Below are 25,450 nucleotides of genomic sequence, written 5' to 3'. Positions count from 1 at the left end.
TAAAAAGATTTATTAAACAGAAAATTACAAATGTTGGTGAGATTTAGAAAAATTGGAGCCCTTATACACTGTGGGTAGGAATGTGAAGTGGTGCTGTTACTATGAAAAACAGTATAGTGGGGATCCAAAAATTCTATGTGGTGAATCAAAATGCATTCTGCTGTCATATATATTTATTGGCCAATAAATCTTAACAATCTACATGAATGGGCAAACAAAATATATATGCAGACAACAAAACATTTATCAGTCTTAAATTCTGACACATGATACAACACAGATGAAACAAAAGGACAGTATGTTAAATGAAGTAAGCCAAATGCTGAACAAATGCTGTAAGAGTCCACTGGAGTAAGACAGTAAGACACCTGGAGTAATCAAATTCATAGAGACAGAAAGAAGAATGGTGTTTGCCATTGCTTGAGATGAGGGAGAAAAGGTTTTTTGGGGGTGTTTTTTTGATACCAGGGATTGAATCTAGTGGTCTTAACCACCGAGCCACATCTCCAGCCTTTTTTTATTATTATTATTTTTTTATTCCAATGCATTATTTATTTTGATTAAAGAAATACCTTGTTGGGCTGGGGCTGTAGCTCAGTAGTAGAGCACTTGCCTCACACATGTGAGGCACTGGGTTCGATTCTCAGTACCACATAAAAATAAATAGGTAAAGATATTGTGTTAAAAAAAAAAAGACTGAAAAAAAATACCTTGTTTTTAAGTCTCTTTATTGCCTTATGTTAAGGCAACATTTAGGTTTTGTATTTGCATGACTTAGTCTTATTGATGCTCTTATGTCAAATAATTATGGAAAAGAATTTTAATTGACTATAGGAAAACCATTCACCAAAATAAGTGATGTGTTCACTGTGTGAAAGTTGGTGTCAACCCTTCAAAACAACAGAGCTTTCTCCCCCCAAAGCATTATAGTTACTGTGTCAGACTAACAGTTGTGAATAAAGGTGGACCCACACAGATTCCAGAACAGCAAGCTCCTCCCTTGAGGAGGAGGGGGGTGGGGGGAGGGGGTGCAAAACCTTCCAGAAAAGTTATGCCTACTTTTCTGCAGAGTTTGGGTAATACTTTCATTGATTTTTAAAGAAAGTCCTTGCCTCAAAAAGTTTATCCTACGGGCTGGAGTGGTGGCTCAGTGGTAGAGTGCACGCCTAGCATGCATGGGGCACTGGGTTCCATCCTCGGCACCACATAAAAACAAGCTAATGTATCCACCTAAAACTAAAGATACATAAATAAATAAATATTTTTTTAAAAAAGTTTATCCTAGACCCTTCCCTTTACTCAAAACCATACCCACACTACCCCTCTTAAATAATTCAGATACTCTCCCAGATTTTCCTAGTGAGTCCATGTGCATTAATTTTTTTAAATTTATTTATTTTAATTAGATATATATGACAGCAGAATGCATTTTGATTCACCACATATAATTGCAGCACAACTTTTCATTTCTCTGATTGTACACAATGTATTGTCACACCATATGTATGTCCATCTCATTCCACCATCTTTCCTACCCCTATACCCCCTCCCAGCTCCTCCCTCCCCTTTGCCCAATCAAAGTTCCTGCATTTTTCCAATGATTTCCCCACCATTATAGATCAGCATCTACTTATCAGAGAGAACATTTGGCCTTTGGTTTTTTGGGGAGTGGCTTACTTCACTTAGCATGATATTCTCCAATTCCATCAATTTACCTGAAAATCCCCCAGATCTTTTTCAGCTTCCCCAGAGGCTAGGATTACAAGTGTGCAACCACACACATCCAGTAGGGTTATTCTTTTAATGGATACAAAGTTTCAGTTCAGAAAAATGAAGAGAGTTCTGTAGATAAATGGTAATGATGGTTGCATAACAACAAACACACTAAACTGTAAATTTAAAAATTGTTAGGATGTTATTTTAAAATTTATGTTATGTTTACAGTATTCTACCAAATGGGGGGTGGGGGGTAGGGGGGCTGGGTATGGTGGCACAAGCCTGTACTAACTCAGAAGGCTGAGACAGAAGGATCACAAGTTTAAGGCCAGCTTCAGCAGTTTAGTAAAACTAGTCTCAGTAACTTGGGAGACCCTTAGCTACTTAGCAAGACCCTGATTCAAAATTGTGTGTGTGTTGGGGGGAGACTGGAAATGAAACTCGATGACAACAGTGGGTTAGATCCTCAATGAAAAAAAAAAAAAAGAGGCCAGGTGCAGTGGCTCAGGAGGATCACAAATTCAAAGCCAGCCTCAGTAACTTAGCGAGACACTAAGCAACTCAGTGAGACCCAGACTCTAAATAAAATATAAAACAGGGCTGGGGATGTGGCTCAGTGGTTGAGTACTTGCCTTAGCAGGCATGAAACCTGGGCTTTGCAGTCCCCAAAACTATAAAGTAAAATAAACAAAATATGACTTGCAGAAGTGAAAAATATAATTGAAATGAGAAGCTCAGTGCCATGGCTTAAACAGTCATTAAATCAACAAAGGGCACTATGAAGAAATAAAATTTTGCACAGTGATATAAAAATTAAAACTATGGAACAGAAGTTCAACAACAAAGGTAGAACACAAAGTCTAACATATATCCGAACAATATTCAAAAAGGAAAGAAGAAAAACTGAGAAGAAGGCAATATTTGAAGACATAATTGCTGAGACTTTTCCAAAACTGCTGTAGTTTCAATACATATGAAGAATTGCTAGCAGAGTAAGAAATCTATACCTAATTACTTGTAGTGAAAATGCAGGATACTAAAGACAAAAAGATTCATAAAACTGCCAGATAGAAATGACAAACTGTCTCCAGGACAGTCAATTTACTGTCAGTTACTTTTCTCAACAGCAACAATGGGACCCAGGAGATAATAAAATATTTAAAAAGCTAAAGACTAAATCAAATACACTTGAAGAATGTGCAATTAAACCTACTGCAATTTTGAGGGTCCTTTTGTCCCCATCAAAAGAATATAAACTTATCATCATATTATAAAGAACCAATTCTTTCTTTCTTTTTTTTTTTTTTTTTTTTTTTTTGAGATAGTGTCTCATTATGGGTTGGCCTCAAACTCAAAATCCTCCTGCCTCAGCCTTTTGAGTAACTGGGATTACAGGCAATGTATAGTAAACTAAATTTTAACCTGATGTATATATCCAAATCATCAAGAAGAGTGTTTATTTTATTTCTCCAGAATCCTTCTTGGTTCAACAGAACACCTATTTTTTTTAAGTATTTTCCAGGTGATTTTTATATATATTTCTGGTTAAGAGAAGGAAAAGATAAGAGGGAATGGTCTAAGATGGGCAAGACAAAATATTAACAAATGGAGAATCTAGGCAAAAAGTAACTGAAAGTTCTTTGTGCTATTCTTGCAACTTTTCAACACTCTTCAGTTACTGAAACTTGGTAACACACAGGTATCAACTAATTTATGACAACCTCAAGATAAAGGTATAAAAACAAAGTTCCATTGAACCCATGTACCTTCTACATCATAGCACTTTGATCATATTTATGTGTAGTTCTTATCCCACAATTACATATTTATTTATTTTTTAGTTGTAGATGGAAACAATACCTTTATTTCATTTATTTATTTTTATGTGGTACTAAGAATCAAATCCAGTGCCTCACACATGCTAGGCAAGCTCTCTATCACTGAGCTACAACCCCAGCCCCACAATTACATATTTCTATAAAGTAGAGAAGCTTAGCACATAGCAAGACACCAAAATGCAGTTTCACAAAGATAAAACCTTAAAAGTTTTGACTCACAAGTTTTTACTTCTTTAGACTCTAATTTTTAGTTTTATTCATTCTACCTACTATCCTAGACACAATTTAAAGCAAAAAAAAAAAAAAAAAAAAAAAAATCTACTCATCAGATGGTTCCACACAGAGGCTTCATATGAACACGGTAGTTTCCAGTTATTTGTGTATCTGATTGACTGCTGTGTCAGGGGATCCCAAGACCACCTCCAGCCTTGATGACTCACTAGGAGGTCTCAGAACCCAGCAAATAAGTGTACTCGTGGCTGTGAGTACACTTATGAGCAAAAGAATACAAAGCAAAATCAGCAAATGGAAAAGGTACATGGGACAAGTTTGAAGGATACCAGGCACAGGCTTCAAAAAGTTTTCTCCCACAGAAGCATGTAGAACTCACTCAATTCCCCAGCAATACATATGAGTTTGGAGGTGGGGTAGATGGATGGATGGATGGATAGACAGACAGATCAATCAATCGATCAAACACATAAAATGTCTCCAAGAAGCTGGGTACAGTGGCACACACCTGTAATTCCAGCTTGGGAGGCTGATGCAGGAGGATCATGAGTTCAGAGCCAGCCTCAGCAAAAGTGAGGTAGAAAGCAACTCAGTGAGACCCTGTCTTTATTGGCTCAATGGTCAAGTGCCCTTGAGTTCAACCCCCAGTACCCAACCACCCCCCGCAAAAAAAGTCTCCAAGGAAGCTCATTCGATACTTGGTACCCAAAGATTTTCTTGGGAGCCAGTCACATAAACATCCTCTGCCTATCTGGGCACAGAGGCAAACACCTGTAATCCTAGCTACTGGGTAGGATGAGGCATGAGGATGGCAAATTCAAGGGCAGCCTGGGCAATTTAGTGAGATCTGGTCTCAAAATAAAAATTGTTTAAAAGGGCCGACGATGTAGCTTAGAGGTAGAGTGCTTGCCTAGCAATGCTCAATGCCCTGGATTCAATCCCCAGTACTGGGGGGAAAAAAGAAAGAAAGAAAGAGAGGGGGGGTAGAGTGGGGTGGGGAGGGAGGGAGAGAAGGAAAAGAAAAGTCAAACTCCCAGAAAGAAAGCAGGGGTTCAAAATAAACCACAATGTTTGTATAAACAGTTTAGGCACAATGAGCCACTCTTCATTTGGTGGAATAATGGGAACCCACCCAAAATCTGAGTTCCCAGATGTCAGCCAAGGGTCAACTTTCAAGCAGACCTCCCTAAGGATATGAATCTCAAGCCTGCTATGTTTGCCTTTTTTTGCCTAATTGAGATGGTCCATTAGGAAGTAATGTGGGGTTTTTTGTTTTTGTTGATCCCCATTTTCTGTCCAAAATGTGATGCTATTTATTTTGTATATTTGTATTTGTATTTGGTAAGTCAACTATTAATGCTCAACTCTTAAAAACTCCTACCAGTCACAAATATACTAGATATACTATGGGATGATTAAATTTGAAATTCTATATCTATATTTAAATAGAATGCCTTTAATATTTAAAGATGATAAAAAAAATTAAGCACACTGAGATAGATATAATTTGATGCAATTTAATAAATAATACTGGCCATCTACATTGTATTTAAAAAAAAAAAACAAAAACCCTGATAACTGTTAATACTTTTTTTTCTTTTCTTTTTTGGTGCTAGGATTGAACCCAGGTCCTGTGCATGCGAGGCAAGCACTCTACCAACTGAGATATATCCCCAGCCTGTTCATGCTTTTTCTAAAAGGAAAAAAGTGTGAGTTAGTTCCAATATATTTCTACTTATTACCAGTTAAAATGTACATTTGCAAATTAGCTATTAACAATGTGGGAGTGCTATTCCTTTATAAATAACCACCTAAAATCTAGACAGGAAACCCACCCTTCCTTCTTGAAAGAAATTAAACTGATGACATTTAAAAAGGAATAACATATAACCTTGCTGTCCTCCTCCACATTTGTGTTTTCAACAGTTAACAATGACTTAGACTAAGTATGTTCTGTTCAAAGGCCACATAAAAAATTAACATCACAATGATATTTCAGTTTAAAAAACAGGAAAGGACTTAAATGTCTATATACAAATTATCATCATCATCTCCATTTTACAAATAAGGGCATTCAACTACAGCAATGTTAAGAAATTTACCCAAGTTCACAAAGCTAAGGAAATAGTAAAGACAAGATTCAAAGCCAGGTGGTTTAGCTCAAGTCTAGATCATTATCAGCATGCTATACTGCATATTATAAAAGTATAAAATTAAGCAGTCTAATGATAGATCATAATTAAACAAGCAAATCAAGAGAACAGAATGGCTAGAAATGAAATCCAATGCACACAGGATGTCAGTACAGGTTGAGCATACTTAATTTGAAATTCTCCAAAATCCCAAATGTTCACAAATCCAAAACTTCTATTTCATATTTTTGAAGCATTTCAGATTTCAGAATTTTTAATTAGTGATTCTCAATCTGCATAATATTCTAAAGTCCAAAAACCCCAAATTTGAAACACTTCTAGTTCCAAACATTTCAGAAAAGAATATTCACTTTATAAACAAAATGGTGGATAAAAGTTTATTCAAGGGCTGGATGATCACTTAGTGGTAAAGTGACTGCCTAGCACACAGAAAGAGCTGGGCTCAATCCCTAGCGAGCAGGTGCGCAACAGCGCGCATACACACCCACAGAGATGTATAAAGTTATTTAATAAATGGTTATTACAAAATCCCCATGGTCCTGCTGTCAACAATTCCAATTCCAGGCATTTATTCTTGTTTTCGTTTGTTTGGGGGGTGTCAATTGTTCTGTTTTTTTGTTTCTGAGCAAGGGTCTCACTAAATTGTTCATGCTGGACTGGTTGTGATTCTTGCCTCAAACTTCCCAGTAGCTGGGATTGCCACCACACCAAGCTTCTGAGGCATTTATTCTATAGCTATACTAGCATTTGTCTAAAGTGACACACACTCCTCCTTAGAACATTGTAAACATCCTAATTTATAACCCATGTATACAATGAAATTCTATTATACACTAAAAAAATTAAAAAGCAGGTTTTTTTTTTTTATTATTTGTACACAATACCTTTATTTTGTTTATCCATCTTTATGTGGTGCTGAGGATCGAACCCAGGGCCTCGCATGTGCTAGGCAAGCGCTCTACCGCTGAGCCACAACCCCAGCACACACACAAAAAAAGCAGGTTCTTTATTTATAGACATGGAAAAATCTCCAAGATAAAGGGGGGAAAAGCAAGGTGCCAAACAATGTACATAATATGTTATCATTGATCTAAAAGAAAAAAAGAGCCAGAGATATATATGCAAAATACATTTCTGGAAACATAAAAAAAAAAAATAGTTATCTGAATTAAGATGGCTACAGGAAAAGAAGTGGCAGGAAAACTTTTACATATCTTTTGAATTTTTTTTTTTCTTTTTGGTACCAGGCATTGAACCCAGGGGCACTTTACCACTGAGCTACATCCCGTCCTTTTCTTTTTTTAGTGTTTTTAAACATTTATTTTTTAGTTGTAGGTGGACACAATATCTTCGTTTTATTTTTATGTGGTGCTGAGGATCGAACCCAGTGCCTAATGCATGCTAGGCAAGCGCTCTTCCTCTGAGCCACAACATTTTTATTTTAGACAAGGTCTCACCAAATTGCTAAAACTAGCCTTAAACTCAAAATCCTCCTGTTTCAGCCTTCCAGAGTTGCTAGGATTACAGGCGTGTGCATGCCACCACGCCTAGCATACCTTTTGGATTTTGAACCACTTATATGTAGACTCTTCAGTAAATAAAATAAACTTTAAAAAATCATTTAGCAATAGGGATAAATGCCAAAAAAAAAAAATACACTGAGAGTTGTCATCATGAGCTGAGTTGAAAAACCATTATACTCCACAGACAAGCTGAAATGGAGAAAGCCAGCTGGAAGACAGGAAAATTGAACAGATGTACAGAGCAAGAGTTGCCAAAACCTTGTGGCCCCTGAATGAGAAAGGCGGGGTATGCAGTCTTATTTTCTAATAGCTTACCAGCTCCAGTTTCCAAGAGGCCCAGCTATAAAATGATTCTTGTCAACAGAGTGCCATGATCCCCAGTACACCCACATATAACATTACCTCCACCCACCTTCTGGACTTAGTTCCACTGGTTCTCTATTTCTTTTTATTTATTTATTTATTTATTTATTTCTTGTTTTAAGGCCCTGACAACTGGATTTGTTCTATGTATAAGAGCGAGAATGGGGGCTAGGGTTATGGCTCAGTAGGAAAGTGCTTGCCTAGAAAGTGTGAAGCACTGGGTTCTCAATCCTCAGCACCACACAGAGACATACAAAATAAACTTATTATGTCTATCTACAACAAAAAAACATTTTTAAAAAGAGAGTAAGAAGGTATTTTAGGATCAGAGAGCAAAGAAAGACTGATTTACCTAAGTGAAGTGGTGAACACATTCAATCAGAATGCTGGTTTGTAACAACACAAAGCAAAATTATATTTTATTTGTGCTATGAATGGATAATTATGAATGTAATGCACTCTACTATTGCCATGTATGTAAGAAATAAATTTTAAAAAGGCAAAGAAAAAAATTATATTTTATGTTTATCTACATATACAGAAGCATAAAAATCTGGTAATTAAGCCTAGGCACAGAACATACCTAAAGAAATTGTACTACTTTGTATTACGATCTCAAAATTACATGCCTTAACATCTTTCAGATTGTTTTCAATTATATTTAGAACTGCCTGAAAGTACTTTAACCAATAAAAATGAAAACAACTTTTAAAAAGTAATAACAGAAGGGCTGGGGTTGTGGCTCAGCGGTGGAGTGTTCATCTAGTATGCGCAAGGCGCTGGGTTCGATCCTCAGCACCACATAAAAATAAATAAAATAAAAGCATTGTGTCCAACTACAACTAAAAAAAAAAAGTAATAACAGAAACCAGGTTACACACACATGTAATCCTAACTAATCCAGAGGCTGAGGCAGGTGAATCATTAATTTGAGACCAGTATGGAGTATTTAGTAAGACCTTGACTCAAATTAAAAAGTAGTACCCCAAAACAACGGTAGATGACATGCCTACCATGTGTGAGGCCCTGTTTTTTTGTTGTTGTTGTTTTTTAAGGTAATAATAGCTATCACTGAGTATCTATAATTTGCCATTCACACTCTAGGAATTTTACAATTATTTCTTGCAACAACTTTATGTAAAATTTTTACATTAGTCAGGAAAGTCATTCTATTAATCTCTTAAATATACCTTTAATTTTTTTTGTTTTTAGTTGTAGACAGACATAATAAGTTTATTTTAAATATTTTTATTTATTTTTATGTGATGCTGAAGATTGAACCCAGAGCCTCACAGGAGCGAGAGAGGCGCTCTACCACTGAGCTACAGCCCTAGCTCCTTAAATATACTTTTTTAAAGAAGTATTTTTCTACCAATAGTAATTATCTAGGTTTCTTTTATTAATATTTTAGATTTAAGTCCAAAAATAATGAGGTACAAAAATAGTATATGAAGACTAGTCTCAAAATGAAAAAGTCAGTTATTTATTAATCTTAATAAAGTGAATTATATTTGATTTTTCCTTTTATTATATTATGGTGGACTTTGTGAAAACAGTGTAACATCAGTACAGGATCATCTCCCTTAGGTGCAGCAGAGAACTGGGGAAACTGCAAAACCTGAAGTCAAGCTCTGCTACCTACTAGTTGTGTAGGCTTAAGTCAGGAAACAATCTCTTTCAGCCAAATATTTTTGTCTGAAAAAAAAAACAGAAAATATGTACAGATCCTAGAGTTAATTTCAGCATTAAATAAGATAGACTAATGCATCTGGTATACAAGCACCCAATCCTTAAACCATCATCCTACTATTAGACATAATAGTTAAGAGCATAATTTTTGGAAATACACATATCTCATTTTGAGATCCATTTTCATAACTTATTGTATGGATTAAATAAAATAATTAAAGTCTGCAGCACAGCTGGTACATAAGTACTCAATAAATATTGTTATATAATAATAGTACCAAAAAAAAAAAAAAAAAACAGATGCCAATAAAAGATAACTGGAAACTGTATCTAGAAAATAAGGTTGGATCCCAATTTTTCTGTGCTCTATGATTGGGTTCTGGGGATACCACCCCAAAACACAGCAACTTGGTATCTAAAGAAATAGCAGAAGCAGGAAGTTCTCTCTGACCTTCTCCCACCTTTCTATCTTGAAGCAGAATATAAAAAGAAATCTGACCTTCCTGTCTGAAGCAGATCATAAGGCCCTCCTTCCAGAGGTTCCTTTATACTTCATTCCTCTATACCAAAAGGAAAGGCATGCCTTTATATCTGAAGATACAAGAACAATGAAAAGAATCTGAACCAAAAGTCTTGTAACTTAGTTTATCATCATCAATTGATTCTCCCTTTGTTCAATTACAGTTCTACACAACTGTCTAATTTTAATCAAACATAAACATTAAAATTACATTCACGGGCTGGGGCTGTGCTCACCAGCAGAGCACTTGCCTAGCATGCATGAGGCACTGGGTTTAATCCTCAGCACCACATAAAAATAAATAAAGGCATTCTGTCCATCTACAACTACAAAAAAATAAAATTACACCTGTTTCTGTTTCTCTGGGCCTGCATTTCTGAAGGACTCAGTGTCACATATACCTAAAACAAATCTGTATGCTTTTCTCTTGTTATTCTGTCACAACAGTCTCAGCCATGAACAGGGACGAGTGAGGGAAAGATTACTTTTTCTCCCCTCATCTACTCTATATATACATGGCCACTTGTTTCAACTCTCCAAGTATCAGTCTACCTGTCTATAAATCAAGTGTATTAGAATATACTATTTCTAATGTCTCTTCCAGTTCTAAATTTTTACACCTAGGCCTATGCCACCAAAATCATAAATTTTATCTTAAAAACAACCAACATACTGGGGCTGGGGTTGTGGCTCAGTAGAGCATTTCCACACTTGCCCAGCACATGTGAAGCCCTGGGTTTGATCCTCAGCACCACATAAAAATAAATAAATAAAATAAAGGTATTGTGTCAATTACAACTAAAAAATATTAAAAAAAAAAAAAAACACCCTTACACATATATATACCCTCACTCTTAGGGTTTAAAAAAAAACAAACCAGCAGGAGATTCAGAGAAATGCAGATAATTGTCAAAAATGGTAAGCTCTATAATTCCAGTCAAAGATTTCAAGTAGTAAAAAACATTTTCAAAACAAATAAGAAAAAAATCTTATTATTTATTTATCTATTTTTGACACTGAGGATTGAACCCAGGGACACTAAGTTACATCCCCAGTCCTTTTTATTTTTTATTTTGAGACAGGGTCTTGCTAAGTTGCTGAGGGTCTCATTAAGGTGCTGAGGCTGGCCAGGAACTTGTGATTCTCCTGCCTCAGCCTCCTGAGTCACTGGGATTATAGGTGTGTGTGCCATTGCAATCAGCTAAGAAAAAATAATTTTAAAAGGAACATCCAAACTAGGGATTTTTAGCACACTGGTAGAACACTTGCCTAGCATGTGCAAGGCCCTGCATTCAATCCCAGCACTGCTAAAAAATAAATAAATAAAATTCCAACTATTATGAAAAATAAGTGTTGAATTTTGGAAATATCTACCCAGCCTCCTAAAGATTCTTCCAAAATGTCCTCACACAGTAGAGACTATAGCACTCAAATACATTCTAGGTTACTGGTTCTCAGCCGAGTTAGTTTTATTGCTATACAAATATCTGGCAATATCTGGAGACATTTTAGTTTGTCAAAACTGGGCAGGAAGTGCTACTGAAACTTAGTTGAGGATAGTATGCTACTCAATATTCTATGATACACAATACAGTCCCCACAACATATATTCATTAAACCCAAAAATCTCAATAACATTGCAGAGGCTGAGAAACCCTGTTAATAGATGAGGTGACCAACAATCACAGTGACACTCCTGGAAACTTGGAGCTAAAACTAAGAAATTAATGTTTTTTCATATACACTGTCCTCTTCATCAGCGTAGAGGGTTAAAAAAATGGGAAGTATGATATGAACTGAAGGTCTGAGAGAAGAATAAAATAAGCAAACAGAAGCCAAAACAAGAGACAGAAAATAAATACTGACTGAGTTTCTAGTGGTCTTTGACTTCCTGTTTCTGGACTGGCCTAGCTGCATTCCTGTCCTTGAGACCCTGAGCTCCCACTATCATGTAAGTTTTCTATGTATTACACAAGCTGGAGTTGGTCTCCACCCAGAGAAAATCACTGAGGTAGAAGAGTCAACCTCTACAGAATATAAACAGCTCAACACAAGCAGAAATTAATCTGATGAAATTTAACAATGAAAAACCAACTCTGAAGTCCAGAAAAGAGATCAATGAAAATTAATTTACAAATATAAGGCTATTGGAGAAAATATTAAAAGGCAAACAACTGTGTAAATCAGAGAAATAATGAAAATGTCTTAAATAGAAAGATAACCAAAATCCAAAGACACAGGTGTAAAGATTCAATATAACCCTGTTTAAGACAGACTTCTCAAATATCTACAAAAAAAATTACATAAGCTCTTAAAATTTTAAGAGGAATAATTTTAGCTGGGTGGCAAAAGTCTGTAATCCCAGTGGCTCAGGAGGCTGAGGCAAGAGGATCACAAGTTCAAAGCCAGCCTCAGCAATTTAGAGAGGCCCTAAGCAACTTAGCAAGACCCTGTCTCAAAAGAAAAAAAAATGACAAGGGATGTTGCTCAGTGCTTAAATCCCCCTGGATTAAATAATCCCCAATACCTCCCAAAAAAAGGGAGGGGGAATGACTTTAAAGAATAAAAAGGATAAAATGGAAAGATTCCATACAATGCCAAGAAGAAAGAAGAAATAATATTAAATATAAAAAGATAAACACAAGCTCAGACTTGAGGAAACAGCTTGACAGAATATTAGCTCAACGCTGAAGCCACCTTGACGACCAAGACCATGGCCAAGATTAATGAAGACAGTTAATAATTTCAAGAAACGGAAAACTTGAAACAATTATGTCCAAGAACTTATAAAAGCATTAAAGTTTTCCCAAATAGCAGGGTTAATTATAGAACAAAATAAAGACAGGATTTCATAAAGTTTCATTTAAACTCTTAAAAGTACATCTAGGCTAAAAACAAGGTAATCAAAGGAAGTACATGCACTGTGGAATAAAGGCAAATTTAAAATAATTTTTTACAAATCAATGACAAGAAAATCTCAGGTCAGTTCAAAGCATGCACTGTAACATGCCAGGTATAATATCCCTGAGCACACAACAAAGAAAAATGCCCTCTCCCTATTTGCTAAATATATCAATTCATTTAAATATTTATTGTCTACTGCATACACAGCAATGTTAAAAGTTCAGGAAGATGGTACATGCCTAATTCCAGCAACAAGGGAAGTTGAGAAAAGAGGATTACAAGTTTGAGGCCAGTCTCAGCAACTTAGTGAGATTCTTACTCCAAATGAAAATGAAATAAAAGGGCTAGGGATGTAGCTCAGTGGTAGAGTGTCCCAAGGTTCAATCCCCAGTGCTGAAAAAAAAAAAAGTACTGGAACTACAAGACCAACTTCCTGCTCTCACAGTTTTTATTATCTAAAGCACCATTGTTCAACAGAAACATAATCAAGTCACATGTCACTTTACATTTTCTAGTAACTGTATTAAATTTTTAATTCATAAGATTAATTTTAATAACACTTTAAATGGGAGCTGAAGGTATAGCTTTTTTTTTTTTTAAAGAGAGAGAGAGAGAGAATTTTTTAATGTTTATTTTTCAGTTTTCGGCGGACACAACTTCTTTGTTTGTATGTGGTGCTGAGGATTGAACCCGGGCCACACGCATGCCAGGCGAGTGCACTACCGCTTGAGCCACATCTCCAGCCCCTGAAGGTATAGCTTAGTGGTAGAACACATGCTTAGCATTCATACAGCCTTGGGTTCAATCTCTAGCACCAAAAAAAAAAAAGAAAAAACTATACACATATATATATATATATATATACCTTATTTATTCTGATATATCCAAACCATAACATGTAATCACTTTTAAAAATTAATGCAGCACTTTACATTCATTTTCTTCATACTGTTTTTGAAATTGTGTGTATGTGTTTTGAGACAGGATTGCTCAGACTGACTTGGAAGTTGTGATCCTCCTACTTCAGTCTCCCAGTACCTAGGAGTACAGGCATGCAATACTATGCTTGGCTTCAATACTTATACTACTTATTAATTAGGAGAAGAGACATTTAAAGTGCTCAATAGCCATAGTGGCTAGTTGCTGCTATACCAGACAATGCCAATATGAAGGGAAATGGACAGGTGCTGCTGTTTTGTTTGGTTTTTCACTTCAAACCTTGTTATATTGACTTTTTAAATTGCCTATATGCATAAAAAATGTCTACATGGCTAATAAAAATAACTAAAAAAAAGTTTTCCAGTCAGAATAGAACTTCAAGCACCTATTCTATGCAAAATTGGAAACAATCTCTCAGTATGAAAAATTCTAAATAAACAGTGAAATCCTACATCAATATGAATTTCTACATATTTATATACCATAAATGCCATGTAATAGTAAAAAAAAAATTGGAAGAACATAGTATGGTATAGAATTCGTATAAACCTTTCAAATAAACAATATTTATATACTGTGACACACATCATAAATATTTATGTATGAAACAAATTTAACTGTATGGAAGAGAAGGATAAACAATATCAGGGAAGCGTTAACCTTAGGGTAGGAAGAGAGAAGAATGGGTTTAAGCAGCAAAGGTGCTCGAATTTCTCTAATATGTTCTTATTCTAAAAAAGCTACAAAATATTAACATTTTTTAAACCTGAATGGTTAAAAAATTATATATGCTATATGCTATGCTTTTCTTATGTTTGAAATATTTCCTTTTAAAAATATAATTTCTTGGTGCTGGAGGTGCGGCTCAGTGGTAGAGCACTTGCCTTGCATGCGTGAGGCACTGAGTTCATTTCCTCAGCACCACATAAATACAATAAAGTTAAAAAAATACATTTTCTTCACATACTAAAACAGATTTTATAGAGTTTACACATAATCAGAAAATTAACTTCTGATAAACATTTTTATAAAAGAAAATATTCTTTCTTGAGACCTCCCTAAAGTTAAATACCAGTTTCACAATATTAATCATTCCACACTGAATCTGGTCTTAAGAGTTAGTTAATAGGGGGTTGGGGTTGTGGCTCAGTGGTAGAGTGCCTGCCTACCAATGTGTGAGGCACTAGGTTCAATTCTCAGCACCACATATGGATAAATAAAATAAAGGTCCACTGACAACTAAAAAATATTAAAAAAAAAAAGTTAGTTAATGGGCTACCAGCTGAGCTATAAAAATATATAGACTCTGCCAGGCATGGTGGTGCACACCCATAATCCTAGTGGCTTGGGAAGCTGAGGCAGGAGGATAGCATTGAGGCCAGCCTCAGCAATTTAGCAAGGCCCTACCCAACTTAATGAAGCTCTGTCTCAAAATAAAAAACAAAAAAAGAGCTGGTGATGTGGCTCAGTGGTAAACTGACTCTGGGTTCAATCCCCAGTACTAAAAAATAAAAATAAGCAAGTAAAAAAGAAAATAAAAATGTTGATGGCATCTAGAGAGGTAGTTCGGTGGTAGAACAGTAGCCTACATGCTGAAGGCCCCAAATTTCATTCCCTATATTGCAAAAAATAAAAAAGAGACATAGGGAGAAAAAACTGATAGAAAGATAGTATGGCAGACAATAATGATTGCCTGTCTAGAAAGAAAATTAAGTGAAAAATTGTTAAACACAACATAAGCACAGTAAGACAACATATGTGTGTGTGTGTGTGTATAAACTAGCCTCCCATACTAGTAATAAGCAAATAAGCCATTAAGAAATGTTAACACAGAAAGATTAACTTACAATAACAACAAAAATTATAAAACACCCACAAAAAACCCTAACAAGAAAGGTTCAAAAACAATATGAAGAGTATTAAAAATCTTTAACTGAAGGACAAAGAATTGCCTGGACTGGCAAAGGAGATAATGTCCTTTGACATAAGAACACAATAATGCAACCATGTCAATTCATCCCCTAAATAACCTATGATTATGATCACTATCAAAATCCCATCAAGATTTCCAAACTTTATAACCTAATTCTAAAGATTTTTTGTAAGATATGAGATGCAGCAACATCCAAATTTTTCAAAAGAACACAATGACTCAGGAGCTAGTCAGATAAACACATAAACTATGTAGGCTTATAATAACTAAAACAGGCCAGGTGTGATGGTGTATGCCTATAATTCTAGCAACTCTAGAGGCTGAGACAGGAGGTAAAAAGTTCAAGGCCAGCCTTAGCATTTTAGAGAGACCCTGTCTCAAAAAAAAAAATACTAGGGATGTAGCTCAGTGCTAAAGTGCTCTTGGGCTCAGAATCAAAATAAATAAATAAGACAAGCATGCGAACAATATGCAAGAGACAGATCAATGGAATGATACAACTTTTACAAGGCCTGTAATCTATTCTCATATGTTCATATGAGAATTTAATGTAGGTAAATAGGCTCTTAGTCAGTGGAGACTTGATGGACTACTCACTCATTAGTATTAGTGCAGGAGAAAAAAAAAATCAAGTTGGTTCCAACCTCAAACATACATAAATTTCAAACAGATTCAAATTAGAGATAAAAGGGAAAAAAAATACCAGGGTTAGGGGTGTAGCTCAGTAGTACACTGCTTGCTCAGCATTTGTGAGGCCCTGGATTCAATCCCTAGCACAGGAAGAGGAGGAGAAGGAAGAGGAAGTAGAGGAGGAGGGTGGATGAGGAGGAAAAAAGGCCAGAAGAAAGATTTTTTTGAAAATTAAATCTTATAAGGAAGTAACTAAATATAGTCAGAACATAAATAATTATAAGGGTATCAAAAATAATGAGAAATCTATACATAGTGATATAGAAAGGTCTTCCAAACATGTCAAATACAAAACCGAATTCAGGGAGAAAATTCGTATGGCTGTATTTATAAAACTTCAAGAGAAACATACTCATTTTATACACACACACACACACACACACACACACACACGATTCTGAAAAACACTCAAACCATGAACAGTAGTTTCCTTTAATAAAAGAATATGTATGGGGAGCAGTGATATCAAAGGGGACTTCCATGGCGACTTTATGTGCCTCTGCATTGTTAAGAATTAATTTTTTTTCTATTTTAAGAATTTAACCTTTATTTATTTGTTTTTATGTGGTGCTGAGGATCAAACCCAGTACTTCACATGTGCTAGGCAAATGCTCCAAGAATTGTTTTTCACATTGAGATCTTTGTAAATTATAATGCAGTCAGACATGCAAATTTCAAAATTAATCCAAGAAAGCTATGAAACAAAAACCTTCAGTATCAACCTTGCTTTTCAGTGAGGAACAGATGGGTGATACAAACTGTGCTTGTTAGTACTGTTAGCTTTAAGAAAATGTTTCCTTAGTAATTACCTGGAACCACAGAATGCTAAGTGGCAATCTTCAATCATATCTCAATATTGCTACTTTAATTTGCTGGAGTTAGCATATAAAGAGGAATATGTTAACAAAATTGTATGGGCACATACCACATATCTATTAAGTTACAGAACATTTTCTTTGACCTTGTCCACATCAAGTAAAAGGTTTTTAAACCCTTCTCCTTGGACAGCAAACCCAGGAATACAAATGACTGGGCCCACTGATCAACAGCCAAGGCTGGCAGAGTTCACTATGGAGGAGCCTGGAGTACCATCACACAGCCTCAGCAAATTTACAGCACAAAGCAAAGTGGAGAAATGCCCAAAGTTGTTCTCAGTTCTTGAAGCAATCAAGTTTAAACTGGGTATACTATTATGTTTAATGTGTACTTATCATGCATTTACTTGAGTGAAAGACCAGTCAAAAACAATATTCAGGAAATTTTATTATTAATAATAATGACCACATATTGAAATTATGCACACAAATAAAAAAAACACAGTGATCAGAAACCAAGAGATACTATACAAAATATCACATTTTCACACACAGGGACACACAAAACTTTTTAGATTTTTAAATAAGGATGTTCATCAAAATCTCTCTGAGCAGCAACATTCTTCTGGACAGCAGTTCTGTCTAAATTAAACCTAAAAATTCTCTCAGAGATGTTAACATGAACAATTAGTACAGAAGAAATGAACACGAAATAAAGAAAATGTTTAGGAGTTTTAAGCTAAAAAAAATTTTTAATTCTCCCACCACCTAAAAATAAAAAGATCATTAGAAATCATGTATTATAATAACAAACTGAATATATCACTTTAAGGGGATGGAGTTGTGGCTCAGTGGCAGAATACTCGCCTAGCCATGTGGGAGGTCCTGGGTTCCATCCTCAGCACCACATAAAAATAAATAAATAAAATAAAACTATTTAAAAAAATCACTTCAAGTGGTTAATATTGATTCCAATACGTTTATTAGAGTGCTTCATTTTTAATATTAACATTCTGTACAATAATACCCCTCCCCACAAATTCCTCAGAAGCTCCTACATCTAAATATTCTGATATCAAGAGGAGAAAAAAAGGAAACTAGTGAGTTTTTATGTAAAATTTTACTAACTAGACATACTGTTATTTAAAATGTTTTTCACTGACACTATTATAGAAATATATAAAAGATATATAAATGTTAAATTAGGAAAAAAAAAAAACTGTTCCAAAATTACTCAAGAGTACTTACTATGTAGCAGGTACTATGTGAAGGATACAGGACAAAGAAATCAATCCTTACAACCCAGTATCTCAGAATCCAAAAGCTATTCACACAAATATATTTATGCAATCAATACCTGTAAGCACACAATATTACTAGTTATTATTTATTTTAAAAACTTTCTACCAGCATGGTATACTGATGAAATTAGAGAGCACAGGTAACTAATATTGTATACTCTTTTCTACATTCATAAAGAAACATAGCTTAGGGCTGAGGATATAGCTCAGTTGGTAGAGTGGTTGCCTAGTATACACAAGGTCCTGGGTTCAATCCCCAGCACAAGAAAAAGAAAAGGAAAATGGCTAAGTATATCCATTTTCCTATAGTAGCCCAATATACTACCACTGACATCTGCAAATCTTTGTGTGGATAAAACCCAAGGCATCATGCACACTAAGCATACTGTCTCTGAGATATACTCTCAGTCCCTATAAGTCTTCTTGATAACTTTCTTTAAAAAACCAAAAGGATAAAATAAGTTTTAACCTATTTATGGGGGAGGGGTTTATGTAAGTCTTCAATAATATTAGTAACCCCAAACCTAGAAATTAAGATAGTAGGTAAATGTTACCATGAACTCCCAAATAGCTATAGTGTGTACTGCTCTCTTCAGTACAATAGCACATATATATGTCTCAATTCATAGTCACAGACTATACAGTTTTAACCCTTGACCATCACTGGTCTCAAGAGTGATGAGGTAAAAATCTTTGTATATACATGTATATATGTGCACACATACACAAATACATATAAACTACAAAAGTAACAAGTACCATTATATACCAAAACCATAGAATCACAAATAGATATCCCAATTTCTTTGGTACCCAAACTTTTTCAATTTGGGCAAATAGGGTTTTATGAGGTTTGAGTTAAAAATTGGATATAAAATACTTAGAACATGCCAGGTAATAAATGGCAATTATTTCATCACTTCATTCTCCCAAGAACTAAATGAAGCCCATAGTACTGTAGCACAAGTCTGCCAGCAGAACCTTATGTTCCCTACCTTTCCTTTTCTCGATGACTCCAGAGTCTTTCAAAAGTATATCTCTCAACATATGAACTTTTAGAGATAAACCACAAATGGTGGTAAAAGAGAGTGGTCACTTACATGCAGACACTAGACTTGGAACAAATGGAATTTTGCACTAGCTTTTAGTAGAGAATCAGTACATTATGTTTTCTGACAATATCTAAGTCACCTTTGATCCATTACTCTTTTTCATCTCCCATTACCAACAGCTTTCAAAGTATGGTCCCAGACAGCTGCCCTAGCAACACCGGGAAATTCTGTCAAAAATAAGCATTCTCGCCAGGCACCCCAGGCACGTGACACACACCTATAATCCCAACTATTTGGGAGGCTAAGTCAGGAGGATCTCAAGTTCAAGGCCAGTCTCAGCAACTAAGCAAGACCCTGTCTCAAAAATAAAAAGGGTTGGGAATGCAACTCAGTAGCAGAGCACCTCTGGGTTCAATAGGAAGGAAGCAAGGAAGGGAAGGAAAAAAGCAAATTCTCAAGACCCTCCTTAGACCCAAATCAAAACTCCTGAGGGTGGGACCTAACAATCTATGTTTTAACAAGCTCTCCATGCTAAAGTGGCACTGTCAAATTTCCTATTCTAGGGAAAAAAATCCAATGAGATTGGTGAGGCTCTTGAGCATTTTGAAATCTCTACACATGGAGTACCACATTGATAAAATGTCCAATTTGACAACTTCAAGAATACAAAAGTCCTACTACCACAAGCTTCTAATAAGAAACTTTACAAAGGGAAAAAAAAAAATCAAGGGAGAGAAATGAATTACAGTAGATGGGGTAGAGAGAGAAGATGGGAGGGGAGGGGAGGGGGGATAGTAGAGGATAGGAAAGATAGCAGAATACAACAGTCACTAGTATGGCAATATGTAAAAATATGGATGTGTAACCGATGTGATTCTGCAATCTGTATACGGGGTAAAAATGGGAGTTCATAACCCACTTGAATCAAATGTATGAAATATGATGTCAAGAGCTTTGTAATGTTTTGAACAACCAATAAAAAAATAAATAAATAAATAAAATAAAATAAAAAAGAAACAAAAAAAAAAAAAAAAAAAGAAACTTTACAACCTGAGATAAAAATAATAAGGGGGCAAACAAAACAAAACAAAACAAAAGGTCTCCGGGGATATCAAATGAGGGTTATAGTATACATCATAAATTTTTATCTGCAAAAAAAGTCATTAAATTTAACTAGCAAATCAATGTCAGCTTAGAATGAGGTTTCTATCAACTTCACAATTATGATGGCCAGTTCCTGGTTCAACTCTCAAAAATGGAAAAAAACCACCCATGAGAACCATGAACTACTTATTCTCGGCCACCCAACCCCTGTAACAATTGTCTTCAGATGATATCAATTATCTTCAGGCAGATCTAAAGTGATTTCAAATTCTCAAAATTCCCCTACCTTTTTGTTGCTTTCTGAAAGCCCTCAAATAATCAAAGTTACTTAAAGTGGAGAGAAAATAAAGACTTAAAATGTAAATGCTAAGGTGCTTCTACATTTCAGTCAGTTAAATAATTTGCCCAAGGCCACACAACTGAGTCAGGTTTTAAGTCCAGGCAGAATGGCTCCAGAGTTATGCCTTTAACAAAAACTCTGAAACAGTCTCTCTTCTTTCTTCCTCTAGATCAAATCATGAGGGCTTGAACTGTAGCTCAGTGGCGGAGTGCTTGCCTAGCATGTGCTAGGCACCAGCTCAATTCTCAGCACCGCATATAAATAAAATAAAGGTCCATCAACAACTAAATATTTTTTTAAAAAATCATGAAGGTAAGGATTCTGTTATGGTTTACAACATCATCCCCAGAGCCCAGTAAATAGATAAATGAATGAATTGTCCCCTAAACTACACCTCCTGTATCCACTGCTTCCAAATCCACTGCCTTCAACAAGGTCAAAGTATGCTTGCACATTCTAGCATTTCAGCATTTCATACTTGGGTTTATTGATAGCTCTTATAAACTAGCCAATCAGTAAAACTGATAAAAACTTCTCCTCCAGATTTCCCATAACCCAGTCCAACTGAGCTATTCAAAGTTTTCTTCCTACTACTTCTCAATTAGAATCATAAAATTGTAAATGCAAAAGGTATCTATCAGATAAAGAAATTCAATGATGGTGACTAAGTCATCCAGCCAGGTAGAGACAAGATCTGAACTTGACACTTTCAATTTTTGTTCTCTGATTTTGTTTCCACCAACTCATAGGTTATTCACTCCTGACAGATGTTTCTCCTCACTATCCCATCAACAAATTAGGTCCATTCCCATTGTTCCTGTTCAAGATGTTTCTCCTGCCCAGCCTGCCCTCTTTTTCCTGCTCCACAGATCCAAATCCTGTCCATCCTTCAAAATCTCTTTGTATTCTATTCTTCGCGACTTCCTCCTTTTCTGAAAATCTTAGGTCCTGAATAAGACACCAGAGGAACAAGATCACTGTTGCCCACTGGGTCAAGTTTAATGCATAGTAACACTTTCTATAATGAAGCAGAGGATGACTTTTTCCCTAAAAACTATTAGTTCATTTTTTTCTTGTGTTTTAGGAAGTGACTTCAATAAAGACTAACTCATCTAGCACCCACATAAAATATTCAGATATTTTATGAAGGGATGCTGGAGCACATCTTTAATATTAGACATGTAAAACTTGGATGCACCAAACCACCTATAACTCCTCCATTACAAAACAGCAGTTTAGGCTGGGCATGGTGGTGCTCTCCTGTAATTCAGCGACTTAGGAGGCTGAGGCAGGAGAATCACAAGTTTGGGGCCAGCCTCAGCAACCTGGTAAGACCCTGTCCCCAAAATAAAAATAGAGAAAGGGTTGGGGATAAAGTGCCCCTGGGTTCAATCTCCAGTACAAAAAAAGAAACAACAGATATTTATTTAGAAGTTTAAATACTTCTGACTACAGAACTTTCTGGCACAACTCACCTGGTAGCCATAGATTCTCAGACTCATCTCTCTTTGCATGGTACCACCCATCATTACATCCTCCAAAATTTCATTTCTAATGAATAGTTCACACTTTTTTTCTTCTTCCCTAACCTGTGTAGTATAGAACACCCTGCCTCCTTTAGTCTTTATTTTCTCTATGCATCCTCACTGAAACTCCAGTTTGCTTCTTCTCACCCAATTTCAATTATCAGTCCTTTCTATAGAAGTCATATCTATATCTCCAGCCCCCCCTTACGTTTTGGGGTACCTACCCATAAAGGTCAATTTTGTTTTCTCCCCTCCACTACTCTTCCATCCTCTAGAAAAGTGGTCTCAAAAGTATTGTTGAAAACATGCAAAAGGATCCACTGAATCCTTTTGGGGGGGGGGGGGGGACTTTTTCTCTGTTTTTTTGCAGTACTAAGGCGTGAACTTCATGCATGCCAGTCAAGCGTCTACTACTGAGCTACATTCTCAGTCCTTTTTTGTACCTTTATTTAAGACAGGATCTCACTTAAGTTGCCCAGGCTGGCTTTGAACACGCAACCTTCCTGCCTCAGCCTCCAGAGTAGCTGGGATTACAGGCATGCACCACCACACCTGGCCTTAAAACTCTTTTGTTCTCTTGTTATTCATAGTAGAGGTGCTGGGATTTGAACCCAGGGCCTCTCACATGTTAAGCATGCGCTCTACCACTGAGCTGCACCCCCAGGTCTATACTTATTTTTTTTCTTTTTTGGCACTGGGGTTTGAACCCAAGAACACTTTAGCACTGAGCTACATCACCAATCCTTTTTTATTTTGAGACAGGTTCTTGCTAGGTTGCTGAGAGCCTCAATAAATTAGAGGCTAGCCTCGCACTTGTGATCCTTCTACTTAAAGTCTCCTCAGTCACTGGGATTAAAGGCATGCACCACTGCAACTAGCCATCTCATTCTACATTCCTCTAAATGTTTATAAGTTATATAATATATAATGAAAACACAAATTATTAGAGAGCATGCTCCAATTTTTGCTAAGACTGTATGACATAAGTGTTTGGAGACACTCTTCTAAAAATACAGAAATAAGGCAAAATAGGTCCCAGATTACATAGAGAATATATGCATGTATGTATGTACATGCATACACACACATACAGACACACAAACTCTTGTTCACAGCTACAAAACCCAAACCATGCCCACGAACTCACAGCCCCTGCCAACCATATCAGAATCATGTGTCCTACTCGAAGGCGCAGAACATGTGTATGGTCTGGAAAAGCCCTTCATTTCTAGTTTGAAAAGCAAAACAAAAATGTCAAAAATGATGAGATGCTTCCCTTACTTTTCCTACAGAAGGATATGTCAGGGCACTGTTCACCACTCTGACGCTGCTCATTGCCTGATTTCTACACATAACCTTATATGCCACGATCTCCTGAGATTCAGTCCTATTCCCCAATCCCTTGGGGCACAACTCCGCCTCCCATCGCTGACAACCGGTTTACCCTCCCATCTCCTAGACTCATCTCCTACCTCCCTTGCCTTTCCCTCCCCCGGGGATACCATCCACTGTCCTCCAGCTCCACCGCCCCCGTCCCACGGTAGAGGACAGTCCATACACGGTGCCTAAGCCCACGGCTCTCCTCCGCCCCCAGGAGCTGCCAGCCAGGCTGGAGACGGGAGGGGGAGGGGTGTGACTCGCCTCCCGTGACTGGCCCAGATGGCAGCGGATTCCGCCCCCTCTCTCAGGCACCCCTCCACCCCTGAACCCCCCAGGGCTGCCTGTCCGCCTCCCACCCCGCCCCGACCCCACCCCCGGCCTCCCCCACGCCCTCACGCCGGCTCCTGGACACACTCACCATGCTGGGTGAAGATATTGAAGCCGGTCTCCGTGGTGCGCCCCACCGGGTCCCGCCTGCGGCCCGAGGGCCTGGCTGCACTGCTGCCCCGAATCCCGCGCGGCTGGGGCTGCTGGAGCCCCGGAGCCTCCCCGACGCGGCCCACCTGCTGCCCCATCCCTGCTCTTGCGTACTCCCGCGCCCCCGCCGACCCCTGGTCACATTCCTCTTCGGCTCCGGCCTCGGGCTCCAGGCGCGGCTCCGGCCTCTCCCTCCCAGCCCAGACCCGGGGCCGGGCCGCCGGCGGCTCCGCGCCGGGACTCCTCACGGCAGCCGCCGCGCTACCTCTCGGCTACTCACAGATTCTCCTTCTCCCTCCCCCTCCGGCGGCTCCGCGCCCCCAACGCCGCCGCCGCCATCTTTAAACCACCGAGGACTGGGCGAGCGTGGGACAGAGCGTCCCCCGCCCGCCCAGTCACCGCCGCTACCCGGAGGGCGGGCCTCCCGCCGACCCCGCCCCCGAGACTGCCGCGCTGGGGGCGCCCGGGGCCCACCTCGTCCGCTAGTCTGCGGCGGCTGAGAGCTGTGGGTCTCTGGGTCCCTCTGCCTCCCACGTCCGAATCTGCCTTAGCCGACCCACGTCCAGCTGCACAACCTACAGCCTTTCGGGGTTGGATGGTCTGTGGCCTGCCCTGTCCCACCTCCACCTGTCAAATCAGAGCAGGGCTGAGTGCCCACCACGTGCGCATCTCCGTAGCAAACACAGCTGGGGTTTTAGAAGCCTGAGCTTCTCCGCGGTACAACCGGGATCCCTCAGATACCCAGGAGGATCTCTTTAAACACCATTGTTGGTAGCAGGCCTAGAGTCAAACTAAAATTGTATGAAATGCACAAGAAGATAGTACGGTGCTACATTATTATTTTATGCTGGAAATTAAACCCAAGAGGAGCTACCACTGAGCTACATTCCCAGCATTTCATTTTTTATTTTTGAGACAAGGGCTCGCCACGTTGTGGAGGGGCTCCCTAAATTACT

General features: G+C 37.6%; 1 protein-coding gene across 5 annotated transcripts in view; it reads right to left on the bottom strand.

The window, feature by feature from the left end:
* The window catches only part of Abl2 (ABL proto-oncogene 2, non-receptor tyrosine kinase), a 102,061-nt gene extending 77,236 nt beyond the window's left edge, over positions 1 to 24,825 (bottom strand). For all 5 annotated transcript variants that reach the window (XM_027935019.2, XM_027935021.2, XM_071600272.1 and 2 more), the window contains exon 1: positions 24,436 to 24,825. In XM_027935019.2, the coding sequence (XP_027790820.1) occupies positions 24,436 to 24,592 (157 nt within the window). In that variant the 5' untranslated portion in view covers positions 24,593 to 24,825. The remainder of the gene's footprint in view (positions 1 to 24,435) is intronic.
* Between the last annotated feature and the right edge of the window lie 625 nt (positions 24,826 to 25,450).

Source organism: Marmota flaviventris, chromosome 12, assembly GCF_047511675.1.
Source record: "Marmota flaviventris isolate mMarFla1 chromosome 12, mMarFla1.hap1, whole genome shotgun sequence".
Lineage (NCBI taxonomy): Eukaryota > Metazoa > Chordata > Mammalia > Rodentia > Sciuridae > Marmota > Marmota flaviventris.
Note: the sequence above shows the minus strand (reverse complement) of the source record. Positions and strands in the feature narration are given on the sequence as shown.